At 44.3% G+C, this 19,963-nt stretch overlaps 1 protein-coding gene across 4 annotated transcripts in view; it reads left to right on the plus strand.

Annotated features, from left to right (window-relative positions):
- Window positions 1-463: 463 nt before the first annotated feature.
- The window catches only part of Bivm (basic, immunoglobulin-like variable motif containing), a 30,388-nt gene continuing 10,888 nt past the window's right edge, over window positions 464-19,963 (plus strand). Inside the window, exons 1-7 of one of the 4 annotated variants that reach the window (XM_042697003.1) lie at window positions 464-879; window positions 2,175-2,246; window positions 6,261-6,858; window positions 13,303-13,429; window positions 14,563-14,658; window positions 15,492-15,596; window positions 16,753-16,847. In XM_042697003.1, the coding sequence (XP_042552937.1) occupies window positions 6,381-6,858; window positions 13,303-13,429; window positions 14,563-14,658; window positions 15,492-15,596; window positions 16,753-16,847 (901 nt within the window). In that variant the 5' untranslated portion in view covers window positions 464-879; window positions 2,175-2,246; window positions 6,261-6,380. Of the gene's footprint in view, window positions 880-1,735; window positions 1,794-2,174; window positions 2,247-6,260; window positions 6,859-13,302; window positions 13,430-14,562; window positions 14,659-15,491; window positions 15,597-16,752; window positions 16,848-19,963 lie in introns of those variants that run through there. The other 3 variants (XM_042697000.1, XM_042697002.1, XM_042697001.1) reach the window with 3 other exon arrangements.

Raw genomic sequence — 19,963 nt, forward strand, 5'->3', positions numbered from 1 at the left:
CGTGCACCGGCGCGCTGGGGGGGGGGGGGGGGCGGGAGGGCGGCTCGGCGCGCGCGGGGGGCGGTCCCCCCCACAGCGATGTCCCCGCCGGAGGGTGGAGGGCCCACCGAGGAGATGGTCAGGCGTCCTGTTGGAACGGGTGGGGAACGGCGAGTGCCACTCGAGTTTCTGGGCCAGGATGAACTTGAGTTACCGTCCCCCTCCCCCCCCTCCCCCCGGCGAGCATCCTTTGGGGTGGGCAGTGGAGGAGGCGAATGCGTCCCGCGCGGGAGGGGGGGGGGGTGTCCAGCCCGGGTGCCAGGCGCGGTGATTGGCCAGCGCGCCGGGTAAGGCGCAGTAAGACGTTCTGTGAGTGGCTTCTGGGTGGACACGCCTCCTCCGCGCCCGGGGCTCCCTGGGATATGTAGTTCGCGGCAAGACCAGCGGAAATTCTGCCACATTTTTTTGTTTATCCTCTCTTTTTCTTGCTTTTTTTTTTTTTTTTAAAAACATTTTCTCCTGCATCTATTTGCTTTTCGATCGCCGCTTTTCGGGAACAAGTAGATGCTTCCGATGCCCTCCCAGAGACACTTAAGTTCAAGAGTCACAACTTTGCAAGAATTTTATGCATTTACTTTTGGTCGCCCTGTCTTCCGCCCGTGCCAGGGAGGGTAGAGAAGGAATCACCCAAGGACGGAATGACCGAAGCTACCCACCGGCCCGCCCCTGGGGAGCTGGAGTCCCGAGCGCGGTTCCCGGCGCTCTGACGGCCGCGGAAGGCCGGCCCCGGGGTAACCGGAGTGCGTCGCGGGGCGCCGCGCCAGCCCAGCTGTGATCCAGTTTGGTGTCGGGGTTCCACCGCAGCGGCAGCCATCGGACCCCGGCAGGAACAAGCCAGAGGTATCTGCCGGGCCGGAGTCAAGGAGGGACTGCCCGCGGTGCTCCTGGCGCCCCCCGGACCCCGGGGCAGGGCCCTAAGGCCTCTGGTCGGCGCCTCCGGCTCTCCCGGGGAGGCGTGGAGTCCGCGCTCTGGGAGCTCTGCGGCGTCCGAGTGGAGTTGCTTTGGTGCCGGGAAAGGGAAGGGTGGAGTTGGGTCGCCAGGGACGGAGAGGACGAGTTGGATTTAGAAGTACCCGGTCGGACGCCGGGGCGGGGGTCTCCCAGTTCGCCACGCCGCGCGCGGCAGGACCCGGGCACCTTGCGCCAGGGTGTCCGCCGCCCCCTGGCTCCGCACGCTGCCCGCGGGCCCGGCCCGTCACGCAGGCGGCCCGGGGTCGCCGCTCGGGGCGGGGGCTCGGGATCCCACCCCGAGCCTGGGCCTCGCCTCTCGGGCTCGCTCAAGCCTGCCTTCCCCTCTTCCCCCCCCACCCCCCCACCGAGCCCCGGTGGTGGGGAGGCTCCGGCGCCCCGGCGGGCCTGGTTGGGGGCCTAGGCAAGGGGTTTCTTGGCTCCTTTTCGCCATTGTCGTTCTGGGTGACGCGAGTCGTCCCTTCGAGAACCCCCCCCTTCGGGGCCGTCCATCATCGCCAGGGGGCGTCAGCTGCGCGCGTCCACCTGGCGTCGTGTGACGCCCGAGCATCTGGGGGACCCCGGCCGGCGAACCCCATCTTCTCGGGGGGGAAGAGCGGGGGCGTAGGGGGGACGGACGCCCGGTCCTCGGGTGCGCGGGGCGCGCGCGCGCGGGCCCGGGTCCCCGCCGCGGGAGCGCGGTGGGCGGGGGGCGCAGCTGCGCTTCCTCTCCGCCGCCCGGATCCGCGTCCCTGGCTGCCGCCACCGCCTCGCCGCTTCAGGGCCGCGCCGCTGTCCGGGCGAAGGTGAGGACCCCCCCCCCTTCCCATCACCCCCATCTCGGCCTCCCCGGAGCCCGGGTCGAGGCGTGGTTCCCCCGCCCCCCGGGCGCCCTCCTCCTTGGGTAGGCCTGCAGCCCGGCTGTGGGGAGGTGTCGGGGCGGGTGGCGGGGACGGGGCCTGGGAAGGGTGGACTAGCCCGTGGCGCACGGCCAGCGCCTGGCCGGTCTCGGGACGGCCCCTGCGTTCCCGGTGCCCTCTGCATGCATGCAGGTCACGGGGCCTGTCGGGTGCGGGAGGCTGAACTGATAAACTTGATACTGAAGAACAGAGGAGCTAGACCATCTGGAAATCATGTAGTCGAGGTGATGGGTAGTGGCCTTACCAACGGTCTGTTTTACATGGCAGCCTGTTCCAGTGTCTTGGCTCCATGGGTGCATTTGAAGCTTGTTATTGAATACAGTTTTGCTCTGCAGCCAGGTAAGCAATGCTTCTGTCGCTTAGGAGAAGGTTTTTTTTTTTTTTTTTTGGTAATTCGTTTAAGTCTAGACTCGGCCCAGCAGTTACTCGTATTAGTTAATCGTAATTTCACTTACCTGGATGAAGGAATCTCAGCCGATCGTGCATTGGAACATAGTTACCATAATGCCCTGCATGCACAGACTAGGTACTTCGGAAATATTGTTGAGCTTGCCTTGGTGCTTTTGGTAGACGCTAGTGACACAGTCATCGAGAAAATCAACTTGCAGAAGACCGTCGTTTGTCATATAGACACAGACACACACACATCAATGTAGATGTAAAATCACACCTTATGAAGACTTGTGCAAGACAGGCACCAAGTATATGGGGGGTGACCTAGCCCAGTTTGAAGAGTAAGAAAAGCACCTTCACAGAGTGGCATTTGAACAGATGTATTTGACAAATGAGTGGAAATTGCCTAGCACAGGAGGTCAGGAGGAACCAGGGAAGCAGTGTGGAAGAAGCAGAAAAAGGTGTGTGTGTGTGTGTGTGTGTGTGTGTGTGTAGCAGAAAAAGGTGTGTGTGTGTGTGTGTGTGTGTGTGTAGCAGAAAAAGGTGTGTGTGTGTGTGTAGCTGACAAGACCAGGTCCAGAGCTGGCCTTTTGTTAGGAGAGCTCAGGGTTTTAGGCAGGGAATTTCTAAGATCATATATCTGTAGCAAGCTTTATTTTATGTCTTGTATAAATCAGATGAAAAATGACAATTTGGGGGTGGGGTGGCTTTTTGTAGGGACTGAGTTGTAAACTGAGACAAAAGGAGATCCCAGAGGTGATAAAACTTTGCTGCAGGCTGAAAGACAGACAATAACCAATGTATAGTGTAGTATTTCTTGCAATTACAATTACAACTTAACAGAATAACCAGTGATTGTTATGATTTGGTTCTTAACTGTACAAGTTGCTTAAGAAAATTGGGATTTGGGGGTAGCTAACTTCCCAGAAGCTGAAATCTGAGAATAATGGTTGGAAGCTAACCTGGGGAGGAACATCTGTGAAACTTTTTCCAATTCTTCAATTAACCATTCAAGTAGAGCTGTGACTCAAGTGGTAGAGTTCCGGCCTTGAATAAACAGTCTATAGGATGGTGTCCAGGCCTGTTTTCAAGCCTTACTGAGGACATATAATATTGGCTTGTTAACGTTAAATATTGTGGGAGAAAAGACATAAGGCAGACATGACAGGGAAAGAAAAAGACACGAGCAGCGTGTGGGACATGGATTTTAGATTCTTTTCATTTTCTGCAGAATATCTTTTGACACTTTGTAATTTTTTCTTATAATTTTATTTTATTTTTTTGTGAACATACTGTACAGAGGGGTTACAATTACATGGGCAGGATAATGCGTACTTTGTAATTTTTTTGCAGTGTTTTACTTTAATAAGATTTATAAACATTACATAAAATTTCAAGGAGAAATTTCACGTCCTTGGTTTTTAGTGACAATATAAAATACGTTTTCATGATGATGATCACCTTTTTTTTTTTTTTTTTAGTGGGGGAGAGGATTATTCTTGCACAGTAACCATTTAGGAACAAAAGAATGGTGTCTCAGGCCTTTAATGGTAGGCATGTGGGAGATGGAAATTAGGCGATGGGCGTTGAGGCCAGCCTGAACAAGAAGTTAGGGAGACTTCATCTCCACGGATGGCTGGGCTTGCAGCTGCTGCACTCCTATTTTTCCAGCTATAGGGGACTCCCAATGGCCTAACCACTTCCTTTTCTCCCCTCTTTCTTTACCTCCCAAATAACTAGGATTATAGAACCTGTATATTATACGGTACCTGTTGTGCCTGTGGTTTTGATTAGGATGTTATACGTGTGAGTTAGTCTGATGGGCAGTGTTTGATTCAACACAAGGAAGGAAGCAAGCTAAACTCCAGAGGGTGATACGTAGCACATGCAGTCCTTAAGATTCATGAAGACTTACTGGACCTTGACCAGCTTCTCTGGAGTTCAGGAGACTCTAGAAGTTCCTGCATGGCGCATGTTCTATTTTTTCCTTTCCTTTTTTTTTTTTTTTTTGGCCAGTCCTGATGCTTGAACTCAGGGCCTGGGCACTATCCCTGAATTTTTAACACTCAAGGCTAGCACTTACTCTGCCACTTAGGCCACTTGCATCTATTTGATAACTAATGGGAGATAAAAGTCTTATGGAGGGGCTGGGAAGTTGGCTCAGTGGTAGAGCGCTTGCCTTGCATGCATGAGGCCCTGGGTTCCATTCCTCAGCACCACATAAACAAAAAGAAAAAAGCCAGAAGTGACGCTGTGGCTCAAGTGGTAGAGTGCTAGCCTTGAGCTGAAGAGCTGAGGGACTGCACTCAGGCCCAGAGTTCAGGCCCCACGACTGGACCCCCCCCCCAAAAAAAAAGTCTTATGGACTTTTCTGACAAGAATTGGTGACCTTTCAATTAGAAGAAAAATATTTTGGGAGTAGGGGGTGTCTGGTGAAAACTCATTTGTAAAGATTAAAATTCTGTACTAGTTATTGACTTCAGTATGGCCCAGTATCATGTGGCTTTTATGTGGCCTGTGTGCAGTCTCTGAGCTTTTTTTACTCAAAGCAAGCATGTTACTACTTGAACCACAGCTTCATTTCCCGCTTTTTGGTGGTTATTTGGTGAAGAGTCTTTCCTGCCTTGGCTGACTTTGGAACCTTGATCCTCAGATCTCATCTTCCTGAGTTGCTAGGATTACAGGATTTAGCCACTGGCACCTGGCTGGCTGACAGTATTCTTTTTGAGCAGTAATTCCAACATTATTTTTAGACACTTTTTTGATACATAATTTGTATACTGTGTGGCCCCTCATTGACATGTTTGCTACAGTGGCTTTCTGTATATTACCAAAATTGTGCTTTTAAATTCATTATCAAATATTGTCATTATTGCAAAAAGGCTTATCATGGCCAGATGTGAGCCCTAGGCAACCATTAGAAGAGGCTTTGCTTCTTCTGCTCTTTTTATGCAAATGGGATCATGTAGCATCTGGTCCTTTGTGACGGGCTTCTTCCAGTTACTATAATGTTTTCAAAATTCATTCATGTGCAACCATGGATCAGTACTTTTTATTGCCAAATTAATTCTACTATGTGGACATACTACATTTATTTGTTCATCATTCGATAGGCATTTGGGTTCTCATTTTTTCTTGCTATAATGGGTAATGTAGCTGTGAACCTGGAGTCATGTGTTTTCATCTTTCTTGATATGGTCATAATGGTTTTATTTTTCGTGGATGTGCCTAGGAGTAAAATTTCCAGACCATATGATAATTGTTTAAATATCTGAAGAACTGTTTTTAGAAACCTACTGGACCGTTTTATGTTTCTGCTAGCAATGTATTAGGGTTCTGACTTGTCTACATTCTAGCCAACACTTACTATTACCTCTCTTTTTATACTGTCATCATCCCAGTGGGTATAACTGAGTATTTCATCGTAATTTTGCTTTTCATTTTTGTGATGGCTCATGAGGATGAGCATCTTCTCATGTGCCTGTTGGCCATTTCTATCTTGCCTTTGGAGAAGTGATCCCTATTCATAACCAGAGCCCATTTTTTTTTTAATGTGCTATTTGTATTGTTGTTGTTCTCTTTTGGAGCAGGGACATTACTTGGCTTCGACTTCAGGACCTCATGCTTACTGGGCAGACACTACCACGGAGCCACACTTCCAGCCCTTTCTTGGACTTGTTATTTTGAGATAGGGTCTCACTTTTTTATCTGGGTATATCTCTGGACCATGATCCTCCTGTTTTACAATTCCTACCATAGCTGGAATGACAGGTGCATGTTATCACACTCAGAGATTTTTAAAATAAAAGCGTTTATGTTCATACCTCTAGGCATATAGTCATAAAATAAATATATATTGAATGAAGACTTACGAATAATACTTATGTAACATTCAGTGCTATTTGTAGTATCTAGTGGATTGTTGATCTTTTTTTTTTTTCCTTTTCCCGCTTTCCTTAGGATCCAGCTTCTCAGTTCTCAAGTTTTGTAGAATGCAGTAAGCTGCGGCCCACGTTGTTTTTTTAAGAAGAGAAGGTTGTAGCTTCCTCCTAGCAACAGACACTTTTACAGTTGCATTCAATGCCTAACGTTGCAGAACCCGAAAGGGCCAGTGATTCTGGAAATGGTGAGCACCAGTCTGAGAGGAAGTCTCTGGAAGAGAATCTACAAGGTGCTGTAAAATCTTTCTGCACAAGTACCTCAGGAGCAACCTTGGGTCCCAAAGGAGATGGCCATTACCCGTGGAGTTGTCCCGTGACTCACACTCGTGAAAAAATTTATGCCATCTGCTCAGACTATGCCTTCCTCAACCAGGCAACCTCAATCTACAAAACTCCAAACCCAGCCCGCTCCTCTTGCCTCTCTGACAGTACCTCCTTATCTACTGGGAATAATGCATCAAAATACATCGGCATCCCAACTAGTACATCTGAAATAATCTATAATGAAGAAAACAACTTGGACACGTTATCCAACAGCCTAGGCAAGCTACCTCTCGCATGGGAAATTGATAAATCGGAATTCGATGGGGTCACTACCAATTTGAAACACAAATCAGGTAAGGAAGGAACCATCAAGTTCACATGTGAAAACAAAGAGGAAATAAATAAATATATATATACATATATATATATATATATATATACACTATATACTTCTATATGTATGTATATATTTTAAAAGAACTTGTTTTAGAGTTGAAGGCAGGGCTATGCAGTGTTTTCTTCTATATTCTGGGGGGTTTCAGGAGTGTTTAAATTTTTTTTTGTAATTATGGAATTACCATGAATGCCATTAATTATGCCATGTTTTAATTTCTTTCTTTTTTTTTGGTCATGGGGCTAGAACTCTGGGCCTGGGTGCTGTCCCTCAGCTCTTCAGCTCAAGGTGAGCGCTCTACCACTTGAGCTACAGTGCCACTTCCGGTTTTCTGGTGGTTTATTGGAGATAGGAGTCTCACGGTCTTTCCTTCCCCGGGCTGGCTTTGAACTGCGATCCTCAGATCTCAGCCTCCTGAGTAGCTAGGATTACAGGCTTGAGCCACTGGTGCCCGGCTCTCTCTCTCTCTCTCTCTTTTTTTTTTTTAATCTTTGTTGTTGGTTGTGGGGCTTGAAGTCAGGGACTGGGCATTCTTTTAAGCTTTTGTGTTCAAGGGTAGTACTCTACCACTTTGAGCCACAGCTCCACTTCCAGTTTTCTAATGGTTAGTTGGAGATTAAGAGTCTCATGGACTTTCCTGCCCAGGCTGGTTTTGAACCAAGTTCCTGAGATCTCAGCTTCCTGAGTTGCTAGGATTATAGGCATGAACCAACAGAGCCTGGCTTACTTGAACATTTATAAATAGTCTAGCTTCCACATATGAAAGAATACATGAATTCCTTATCCCCTTGGGCCTGACCTATTTCACTTAACATTATTTTTTCCAGGTTTGTCCATTTCTTTGCAAGTCATGTAATATTCTTCGTATTTATTTCATTTTTTCCTTTTAGTATTATCATTATTAATATGTAGTTTTACAAAGAGGTTACAATGCTATAAGCCAGGTTATGAGTACAGTGCTTCTTCATCAATGTCATTCCTTCCATTTCATTTTTAAGTTGTCAGATTTGGAGGCATGACGGTATATTAGTCCTCTAATGTGTAATATTGATTTTTCAGATACTTGAGAGTTCTTTTCTTCTAAATATTGATTTAATTGCATGACAGGCACAGACATATGATCTCGGTCTTTGAGAATTTACTGAGCCCCATTTTATGACCCAGCATATGGTCTATCTTGGTGAATGTCCAGTGTGAACTTGGTAATGCTCTGAATTCTGCAGCTATTGGTATATCTATACATATGAATCAGGTCAGAGTGTTTGGAAGTGTCTATCACATCGGTGGTTGTATTTAATTTTCTTCTTGCTCTATCAGTTACTGAAAGGTGGATGCTAATAATCTCCAACTGTGATTTGGAACCATCTTTTCATTTAATTAATCCCTTTAGAAATGACATATTTAAGTTATAGCAAAACGTAACAAAACCCGGAACAAAGTTAACCATCTCTTAACCATTATTATTGTGTTCAGTGGCTTTAAGTGTGCATATGTTGTTATATAGCTGTCCCCACTATCCACCTCCAGGTTTCTTTTCATCCTCTTCAAGAGGAAACACTGTGCATGTTAAATATTAAGTCTTCATTCCCTCTCTCTCATTCTTGTTCCTATCTCTGTGAATCTGACTTCCTTAAGTGGAAGCATTCAGCATTTGCCCTTTTTTGACTGGCTTATTCATAGCCACTCCTGTTCTTTCCTGGTTACTTTTGCTTAGAATATCTGTCTCCATCTCTTTCCCTTGCAATCTGTTTCTAGATCTAGAGTATGTGTCTTATTGAGAATGTATAGTTGGAGCATGTTTTAAAAAAGTGATTCTGCTGACCTATGTGTTTTTTATTGGAAAGTTCAGTTTATTTGCATTTGTATTTGCAATTTGGTCCTCCTAATTGCCATAGGAGGGAGCTCTTCCATTTTGCTATGTGCTTTCTATGTGTGTTGCAGCTTTTTTATGTCTCTCATTCCTGCATTTGTGTTTAGTTACTTTTTGCAATGATTTTTTTAGTTCCCTTTTGTTTATATGTATTTATATTTTATTTATTTTTTACTTATTATTTATTTATTTATTTATTTTTGGTCTGTCATGGGGGCTGAACTCTGGGCCTGGGCGCTGTCCCTCAGCCCTTCAGCTCAAGGCTAGCACCCTGCCACTTAAGCCACAGCACCACTTCCAGCCTTTTTCTGCTTATGTGGTGCTAGGAATTGAACCCAGGGCCTCATGCATGCGAGGCAAGCATTCTACCACTGAGCCACCTTCCCAGCCCCTGTATTTATATTTATATGTCATCCTTGTCACTGTCACTTAAGCTATTTGTGGTTTCCATGAGGATTGCATGTAACATCCTAATGTTAACCATACTCTAGTTTGATGTTTACCATCTCAACTTCAATAACATGCAGAAATTTGTTCATTTACAACTTTATCCTCACCCTTTTATATTACATTCAGCCTTATTTTAAGCATAAATATATATCTTGATGCACTAATTTCTTTTTTATTAGTATACATAGTGGTAAAAGAGGGCTCTCCTTGTGACATTCCCACACAGGCATGGGAATCAATCCTACTCTACCGGTCTAAATATCACCATTTGTCTGTGGTCATACATGTGAACAAACTACTGTGGCCATTTTTACCCTCACTTTCCTCTTCACTAGCCCTCCTTCCGCCCACAGGTAACCTCCCCCCCCGCCCCCCAGGTAACCCCCCCCCCCCCCCCCCCCCCCGCCTGCCCCTCCTGCAGAGCTGGTTTTACTTTCTTGTGTTTCATTATTTTTAAGTGTGCATCAAATTGTACCAAGCAGTTTCCCTATGATATTTCATCCATATTCTGTATGTTGCTCAGAACAGATGTCTCTATTGCTTTCCTTTGCTCTACTCCCAACCCTTTTGTGGATTGATATTCATTTGGAGTGTATTTTATTTTTATTTACTTATTTATTTTTACATAGAAGTGTATTTTATTATTAAACCTAAGGGTGGCTACTCCTTCCTGTTTTCAGGGTTCATTTGCTGGAAGATTTATCTATCGGCTATGCTTTCAATTTTCTTTCTTAAAATTTGGGTTATTTAACTCCTTGGGCCTAGGGTTTCAGTTTTTTTGGACTAAGATTTCTATATCTTTATTGAGTTACTCTTTAGTGTCCTGCATTGTCTTTTTTCATCAGCTGCTTGTTTGAATTTTCTAGTTGTTGGTTGGGAGTCTCTTTCAATTTATCCAGGTGTTTATGCCTTGCTCTCAGGTTTCTTAGATTTATTCTATTGAAGTCATTCTTTTTTTTTTCTTGGTTCCGGTCCTGGGGCTTGAACTCTGGGCCTGGGCGCAGTCCCTCAGCTCTTTAGCTCAAGGCTAGCACTCTACCACTTGAGCCACAGCACCACTTCCGGCTTTTTTTTCTCTTCTGCTTATGTGGTGCTGAGGAGTCTAACTAGGGCCTCATGCATGCAAGGCAAGCACTCTACCACTGAGCCACCTTCCCAGCCCCTGAAGTCATTCTTTAAACTTTCATCCTCTTCACTATCACTTAAGTCCCATATTGTGGAGTTACTGGCTTTTGAGAGACTCACATTGCCTCATTTATTCATGAGAAGTCAGTGATTTTTCACTGAGATTTACTCATTTGAGACCCAGTTTAGGTGGGTAGTTCAGTCTCCTGTGATCTTTTAGTTGGTTATTTCTCAAAGATTACTTAAGGGTTGGTAATGACTGGGTTGTGGCATATTTTTCTTTTACTAGATTGGATAGGTATGGCTCCATTGTCAAATAATTAGCTTGACTGCCGAGGACATTGTTTGTAGAAGTCTTCCATACTGAGGGTGCAGGAGCTTGCCTATAAAAGCGATTGCCATGGATAAACCACAAACTTGCATTTGTGGCAATCCCTGCCGAAGACTGGTCTGCACTGCTGCTCCACTATGTTTAGATGTATGTAGTAGCAAAGAGGTATCCTTGTGCTTTAGGAAAATTCTTAGTTAACCAAGGTGATAATAGGAAGGAGATGATGAGGATAACATGAATGAATAATATGAGGTGTTTGGTTATAGAGGAAGGAAGGGATGGGAGCTGAGCTTAATAGAAATATTAATGAGGAAATGTGATGAGGTAAGTAGAAAAAAAAACTAGTTAATATACTTGGATCGAGAAGGGGGAAGGAAAATTATGAGAATTGAATAAACACACACAAAACTAAAACAGGTCGACAACAAAAATCCCCAAATAAAACTCAGAACAAGTAATACATAAGCAACACACACACATCTCAAAGAAAAATCAAAACCAAATGATATTTGGGCAATCTAGTTACCAGGTGAGAATATAGGTAAGGGGGAGCATTGATGATGAGGGAACAGGTAGAGAAGGAAAGGTGAACTAGAAAACAGATGTACTTGTAGACAGAAGGAAAGTATAAGGGAAGGAGAGCTATAGACAGGGAGTGACAATACAACTTAAAACGGTCTGTACTGTAAAGTAAAAACCTAGAAGTAAACAGCCTGCATCAGATGTTCAGCTTAAAAACGAATCCATACAGAACTTCACAGACCTGAGGCTCAACGTTCCCTTGCTGCTTTGGCCTCAGGCAAAGGGATTCTTTTCTAGCTGGGAGGTTCGAGCTTCAGACAAAGGTCATGAATGTGAACCTGCCTTCAAAGATTCAGCTGCCTCTGGCACTTGTGCTTCCAAACTCAGCAGGAAAAGTCAAGGTTCCATCAGTGCCAGGTGCGTGGGGCTGTGTCTTTGGCATCTCCGTTGCCTTTGATGTGTCCTCAACAGGGTGTTAGGAGTCACTGCCAACACTCCTCCCCCCCCCCTCCCCCCCCCCCCCCCCCCCCCCGCCCGGCACCAGCACATACAGTGGCTGCCATACCAAAATTCCAGCTGTGTCAGTCAGCAGGGGGTGTCCAGCTTCAGTCACTTGTCCCCACCACCTCTGGAGTCTAAGCTCACCTTGTCAGCGTCACCTCTTCTGGGCCATACGAGGTACTCGTCCCTCTCCTCAGCCGCCCCTTATCACAGGCAGACACCCCAAGACCATGGTGAAGGGCCCATGTGAGTCACTGTGCTGTGATTGCTCCTATTTACTCCAGCCCAGAGGAGCTCAGTCCCTAACAGCAAGCACTCTCTCCCAGGTGGGCAACTCTCTTTCCTCCCTGAGGGAGGCATAGAATGCTTTTCTTCACCAGATGCAGCCTTCTACCCTGGGGTGGCCACTTCCTCACGAATCCCAGATGCGTGGGCTTTTCCTGCAGCTAGTATTGGCAGTCCACCGGCAGCAGGATCATCATCTGATGTTACTTTGTACTGCAGTCTGTTTCCTTACTGCCTTGGTGGGAGTTGAAATAACCTCACGTGCAGCAAACAAATTCCACCAGTGCCAATTGCCTAGGTTAGTTTACCCTTGGTGGGGGAGGAGCACAGGTGCTCAATTACCCTTGACGGAAGAACAGCCCATATGACCAGAGAGAGTCATCCTCTCTCAAGCTGAGTCTGCAGATTCGGGAGGACTCACAAACAACAAGAAGGGGAAAAAGACAGCCACCCTTAGTTCTTTTTGCTTTCCGTTTGTTTTTCTGAGAGGGCCTTGCTCTAACTTTGCATGTGCTACTGAAACCTATTTGTCTTTGATATGGGATCTCCTTAACTTTTCCCTGGGCTGCGCTAGAACTGTGATGCTCCTGTCTCCCCTCCAAAGTAGCTGCGATTGTGTGCATCATTCTTTGCCCACTGTGGTCTCTGAAGGCCTAAAGACATATTTAAACATCATGTTTCTCTCTCTCTCTAGCAGATTTCATTGATGTAGTTTAATTGTTTTAGAGAAAGGATCTGTCTTCTGCAAAGCAGTCTAATTTAATATTACTGTTGATAATTTTCTAGATGTGGCTAAAGAATTGGTGATTGATTCTTTTATGAGCTAAATGACTAGCTCTGGAGTTGTGTATAAGAACTTGATAAGAAATAGCATTCAGAGTAGCTTAAGTGGTTTTATTCTCTTAGTTTTCTTTAAGGTAGATAAATAATTTTTTTTTTTTCCATTGGTCCTAGGGCTTGAACACAGGGCCTAGCCACTGTCCCTGAGCTTCTTTTGCTCAAGTCTAGTGCTTTACCACCTAAGTCACAGTGCCACTTCCAGCTTTTTCTGAGTAGTTTATTGGAGATAAGAGTCTCATGAACTTTGCTACCCGGGCTGACTTTCACCCCCTATTCTCAGATCTTAGCCTCCTGAGTAGCTACGAATACAGGCGTCAGCCACTGGCACCTGGCTGACAAGTAGTGTGTGTGTGTGTGTGTGTGTGTGTGTGTGTATAATGTTTGTAAATATCATTTTTAGAATTAGTGGTAGTTACTTTTTAATTTTGATGTATAATTTTGTCATGACAGTGTACTTCACCTTAAGTGTTGTATTCTAGGCAATGCAAAGAAACAAGTTTCCAAGAAAAAAACTTCGGATAGAAAAGGAAGACACCAGAGAGAATGCCCTCAGCATTCTCCTCTTGAAGACATCAAACAGCGGAAAGTGTTAGACCTCAGACGATGGTAATACTATGTCACTTTTTATTTTCAACTTAAACATGTTCTGACATCTTTTCCCTTTCGTGAGTTAACACATACAGATATGATAAATGTTTATAGTTTTAAGATTATATCTAGGATTTCCAAATATTAGAATTGTGCCAAAACTCTTAAGATTGGAGCTTGCTCAGTTTGATTGCTTGGCTTGTATCCCACCTTTTTATTCTTCATATTTTTTAGGTAAGTCTTACTTTTTTTTTTTTTTTTTGCATTGGGTAGACCTCCAGCCATGATCCTACTACTTGTAACTTCCTGTATAACTGGGACCACAGGCATGTACCGACATACCCGGCTTAACTGAGATGGGTCTAGCTAACTTTTTCTCTGGCACAGAACCATAGTCCTCTTAATCTCTATTTCCAAGTGAAATTACAGACTGACGCCCCTGCCTGGCTAGAAAACAGTGCCTGTTACAATAATACCAAAAGAATAAAATACTTTAGAATAAGCTTAAGACTGTACTGAAGAAAAAAGAAACTACTGAAACTAGAGATACAATTCAATTGTGAGCTGTGCTGTTTTCATGAATTACAACACTTAGTATTTTGTCCATACTTCCCCAGTGTTTAAGAAGTTTAAAAAATCATGTATTAAGCTCAAATGGACAATCAGACAGATTTTGTAGCTGATATCTGCCTTTATATATCATTAATTTTTTTTCCTATTTGTTTGGATAATGTCTACTTTATTAATCACAATTGGCTATCTAGTAAAACATATGCTAGATTATTGTTATACTTTTATTTTGTGTTTAAGAAATACAAAAAGGGCTGAGAATATGGCTTAGTGGTAGAGTGCTTGCCTTGCATGCATGAAGCCCTGGTTTGATTCCTCAGTACCATATAAACAGAAAAAGCCAGAAGTGGCGCTGTGGCTCAAATGGTATAGTGTTAGCCTTGAGCAAAAGAAGCTCAGGGATAGTGCCCAGGCCCTAAGTTCAATCCCCAGGACCAGCATTAAAAAAAAAAGACAAAATATTTTAAATGGATAAAGATTTTGCTTTGCTTTATCTGATCAAAGTTTCATTATATCTGAGTCACCAGGAGATGTATATTTCTCTTAGTCATACTTTCATATTCATTCTTCCATTTTCTCAGGTACTGCATAAGCAGACCACAGTACAAGACTTCTTGTGGCATTTCCTCATTAATTTCGTGTTGGAATTTCCTATACAGCACAATGGGAGCTGGGAAGTAAGTATGTCAGTTCATTGCTATCCCCAAACTCCAACAAATTTGAAAGTAATTCAGTGTTCCTTTTTCTAGAATGGAAAATTTTGAGACCAACCATTTCTTACATTAATAGACTAAAATGCTCTGTTTTGTCACAGGCCTTTTAGTTTAAATATATTTTATTTATTTATATTAAATGCATTTTTGTTGTTGTTGGTGGTGGTGGTTGTAGGACTTGAACTCAGGGTTTGGCTGTTGTCCCTGAGCTCCTTGTGCTCAAGGCTAGTGCAATACCACTTTTTTTTTTTTGTCAGTTGTGGGGCCTGAACTCCAGGCCTGGGCGCTGTCCCTAAGCTCTTCAGCTCAAGGCTAGCGTTCTACCACTTGAGCCATAGTGCCACTTCTGGCTTTTTCTGATTATGTGGTGCTGAGGAATCGAACCTAGGGCCTCATGCAGGCAAGGCAAGCACTCTACCACTGAGCCACCTTCCCAGCCTCCTGGTGTACTTTTTTTAAATAAAAGAAAATGAAGGACTGGGAAGATGGCTGAGTGGTAGAGTGCTTGCCTCAAATGCATGAAGCCCTGAGTTTGATTCCTCAGTACCACATACACAGAAAAAGCTGGAATTTGCTCTGTGGCTCAAGTGGTAGAGTGCTAGCCTTGAGCAAAAGAAGCTCAAGGACAGTGCCCAGCCTCTGGGTTCAAGCCCTAGGACTGCCCCCCCCCAAAAAAAAAGAAAAATGAAAATGATTAACTGAAAATTATTTGCAAGCTAGAGGTTTATTAATACTGGTGTGAATTGTCTCTGCGAATGATTGGGACTGTAAAATGACTGACAGCTCCTCTTTCACAGCCTTCCACCCATAACCCAAGAAGAAGCTTTACATATTCTGGGCTTTCAGCCACCATTTGAAGATATCCGGTTTGGCCCATTCACTGGAAATACAACACTCATGAGGTATGACCTTGCCACTTAGAGGCAAGGGTCCGGTCCACTTTGGGTCCGGTTGTGGGGCCTGAACTCTGGGCCTGGGTGCTGTCCCTCAGCTCTTCAGCTCAAGGCTAGCACTCTACCACTTGATCCACAGCGCCACTTCCGGCTTTTTTCTTTTTGCTTATGTGGTGCTGAGGAATCGAACCCAGGGCCTCATGCATGCAAGGCAAGCGCTCTACCATTGAGCCACCTTCCCAGCCCGGCAATAGCTTATTAATTTATTATTTTATGCCAGTACTGGGACTTGAATTCATGGCCTCATGCCTTCTCATGGCTTTTTTTCCTCAAGTCTGGTGCTCTACCACTAGAGCTACACCTCCATTTCTGTTTTGTTTGCTTGTTAATTTTTTATTTATTTTTATTTATTTTTTGGGGGTCCGGTTGTGGGGCCAGTACTCTGGGCCTGGGCGCTGTCCCTCAGCTCTTCAGCTCAAGGCTAGCGTTCTACCACTTGAGCCATAGCACCACTTCTGGCTTTTTTTCTTTTTTGCTTATGTGGTGTTGAGGAATTGAACCCAGGGCCTCTGGCATGCAAGGCAAGCGCTCTACCACTGAGCCACCTTCCCAGCCCCCTTTGCTCGTTAATTTAAAACGCAAGTCTTTTTTTTTTTTTTTTTTTTGGGTCTGGTTGCGGGGCCTGAACTCTGGGCCTGGGCACTGTCCCTCAGCTCTTCAGCTCAAGGCTAGCACTCTACCACTTGAGCCACAGCTCCACTTCCGGCTTTTTTTCTTTTTGCTTATGTGGTGCTGAGGAATCGAACCCAGGGCCTCAGGCATGCAAGGCAAGCGCTCTTCCACTGAGCCACCTTCCCAGCCCATAAAACGTGAGTCTTAATAGCCTTTTCTGCGTGGGCTGCCTTCAAACTGGGATCCTCAGATCTCAGTCTCCTGAGTATCTAGGAGCACAAATGTGAGTCACTAGCAGGCAGCTACAATACCTTCTTTCCAGTCATGCCAAGTAATAATGCTGTTGGTGGTGTGGATAGTAATCGGCTTGTCTGAGTCTAGGTCCCTTACAGACATGCTGAGCTCCGGCTATGCTAAGTTGCTGTTCAGCTGGAGGAATAGCCTTCCTCGTTGTGGAACGATTGTTATTAGCAAATCCTCTTCTTATTTTCAGATGGTTTAGACAAATTAATGATCACTTCCATGTGAAAGGATGCTCTTATGTTCTATATAAGCCTCATGGGAAGAACAAAACAGCTGGAGAAACAGGTAGGTGAACATATTTGTATGTATACATACACACATACACTTCAGTGTTTGTAGGTATACACACACATACACACACACTTCAGGGTTCATCTCAAAGATTGGCTATAGTAACAGTCTGTTGCTTTCACATTCTCTTTATCTGAGGAGAAAATCATGACAGAAGGGATTTTTTAATATGTAGTTTATTTTTGATACTCAATGAAATATAGTTGTGATATTTGTATGTACAACTTTTAGAACCTCCAGGCATGTCGTAAACACTACTACCATGTTGATTGTATTGTGTGGATCCATGTTCTGTGTCTCTGTGTCTGTGCTGGGAAAGCTCTTTTAGGAGGCAGCATGGAATTTGCAGTTTTTCCTAAAAGGGTAAAGGAATGATTTGAGACTATTTCAAGCTAGATCACTATGATATCCCAAAACAACAGGACAAAGGATTGTAAAATGGACAAGACTTTGTTGTAAAATAATCTTGGTATAGCAGAAATACTAACATAAAATAGATCTTCAGGATTATTTTAGGTGCTAATTAAATTATTTCTATTAATAATTTCCTTTTTGTGATGGTGGTTGTGTATTGTGGGGCTTGAATTCTGGACCTAGGTGCTATCCTTGAACTCTTTTACTCACTCTACCACTTTGAGCTATAGCACCACTTCTAGTTTTCTGGTTAATTGGAGATAAGAGCTCATGACTTTCCTGCCTAGATTGGCTTCAAACTGTGATCCTTACATTTCAGCTTCCTGAGTAGCTAGGATTACAGGCATAAGCCATCAGCACCTGGCTAATAATTTCCATTTTTAATTGTTACATTAATTTTTGTACATTGCAAATCAGAGAACTGTTAAGATGTTAAAGTAAATGACTCTGTGTGTGTGTGTGTGTGTGTGTGTGTGTGTGTGTGTGTGTGTGCGTGTGCGCATGCATATGCGTGTGTGCTCTGCTCCTGGGGTTTCAACTCAGGGCCTGGGCTGTGTCCCTCTCTGTGCTCAAGGTTAGCACTCTACCACTTCAGTCATAGTGCCACTTCCAGCTTTTTCTGAATAGCTTATTGGAGATAAGAATATCACAGACCTTCCTGCTGAGGCTGGCTTTGAACCACAATCCTCAGCTCTCAGCTGAGTAGCTAGGATTACAAATGTGAGCCATTGGTGTCCGGCTGACCTTGAGATTTTTTGCTCAAAGTCTAGCTAGCACTCTTCCACTTGAGCCATAGCTCCACTTTTGGCTTTTTTTTTGACTAATGGGAGATAAGAGTATCTATTTATTCAAACACAGGCTTCAGACTCACGTCTGGATTTGACTTATAGTTTGGAGATTGCCAACCCTCGGTGTAACGGCTGAAGCCCAAATAACCAAATTTTGGTGCTTGAGCAACTGGCATTCTACTGTCTCATCCAGCCTCTCTCTTCGGAGGGGCTGCGTCGGCCTCCTGACACTCAGCTTCCTCTTCACAAGTTCTATAGGTCATCTGTGCCTTTGACCCTTTCTTAGGGAGCAGCCTGGTGCAACACATACAGGATGTAGGATTTTCTGCTCATTTATCTATTCTTGCACTTAAGGAAGGCTTTCTTTTCTGCTTACCAGGCCAGATGAAATCCATTTTCCTGGGGTATCACAATATGTGTTTATGCCTCTCATTTGAACTCCCACTTAGCTGCTAAGTGATTCTCGGCATACTAGCTGGTTTCTGTTTAAAAAAAAAAAAAATTCTGGGCCATCTTTCTTGAAACTAGGGCCTAGATGGTTAAACTTAGGTATTCATTATGAGTTTAGGAATCCTACATAGAGGAAATGAAACAGGAGGAATTAGGTAAATTGGGATTAGAAATTCTGTAGTAGATATTATTTTTTCCTCTATCTAAAAGCTTGACATTTTTCCCGTGGAAGTACTCTTTTATTCTCTTTGTCTTTAGCTCACCTCTTCTGGCTCTAATCTTCCTCCTCCCCTACTCCTCCAGCACACATCACCTGTTTTGGGTGTCAGCCGCATCCCCTCTTGCCCTTTTATTTGATGTCTTGCTGTTCTCTATTTTTCAGATTTCTAGATGTTACCTTTTCCTAAGGATTAGGTATTGCCTTCTACATTGTAAGTGCTCAGGAATAAGCTTAGGATGTCTCTGGATTATTCATTAACTACTTCATACACTCTTTTTTTTCGTTGTTGTTGTTGTTGTTGTTGTTGTTTTTGGTTGTGGGGCTTGAACTCTGGGCCTGGGCACTGTCCCTCAGCTCTTCAGCTGAAGGCATGTGCTCTACCACTTGAGCCACAGCGCCACTTCCGGTTTTCTGGTGGTTTCTTGGAGATCAGAGTCTCATGGATTTTCCTGCCCTGGCTGGCTTTGAACCCCGATCCTCAGATCTCAACCTCCTGAGTAGCTAGGATTACAGGTGTGAGCCACTGGCGCCCAGCCTACTTTATACACTGTTAATAGAGTGTGTGCCAAAATATATGTCGGGTAACTAGACACACTCAGTGGTCAGGATGGGACACATTCTAGTAAGCCACTCTCTGTAGTTATGATCAGCCTGTGTCAGGCCTGCCTTGTGAGAAGGTACCAGGTTGGATTCATTATTCTTTTCACTTGGTTATCTTATTGCCTGCGTCCATAAGAGGATGTCGTCATAGCAGCTGTCAGTTAATAACACTGGCAGAATTGAGTTTGAGTGGCAGGATGGGTGAAAGGATGAGTCAGTGAAATAAAAGGAAATCGAGGGAAGATGAATACCAGATACATGAAAATTTATGGATGTTTTCACATCATCATTGAAATTTTCTCCAGTCTTTTTATTTGAGGAATGAGATAACCTACTTTTTTTTCTTTTTAGCATAAGAACAGTGATAAAACCTTTATAAATTAACTTTATATAGTATTTTCCTAGTATTATTTTCCTCTTTTCCAGTTAGAGGACTGGAGTCTCCTTGTTACGTTTTCTGTATGTATTTCAAGGGAGAGTGATCTGCCTTTCTTTCCCTTCCATATTAGTGGTCACACTTGAGCCCTGATCCATCTCTGCAGTTATTTGCTGTATTCTCCATATCTCCGACAGCATGAAACATTTACATAGGTTGTTTGGCATCTGGTGTGTGCCATCTTATGTTTCGTGTTTGTGCA

This window comes from Dipodomys spectabilis, unplaced genomic scaffold (genome assembly GCF_019054845.1).
Source record: "Dipodomys spectabilis isolate Male_0828 unplaced genomic scaffold, ASM1905484v1 ptg000215l, whole genome shotgun sequence".
Taxonomy (NCBI): Eukaryota; Metazoa; Chordata; class Mammalia; order Rodentia; family Heteromyidae; genus Dipodomys; species Dipodomys spectabilis.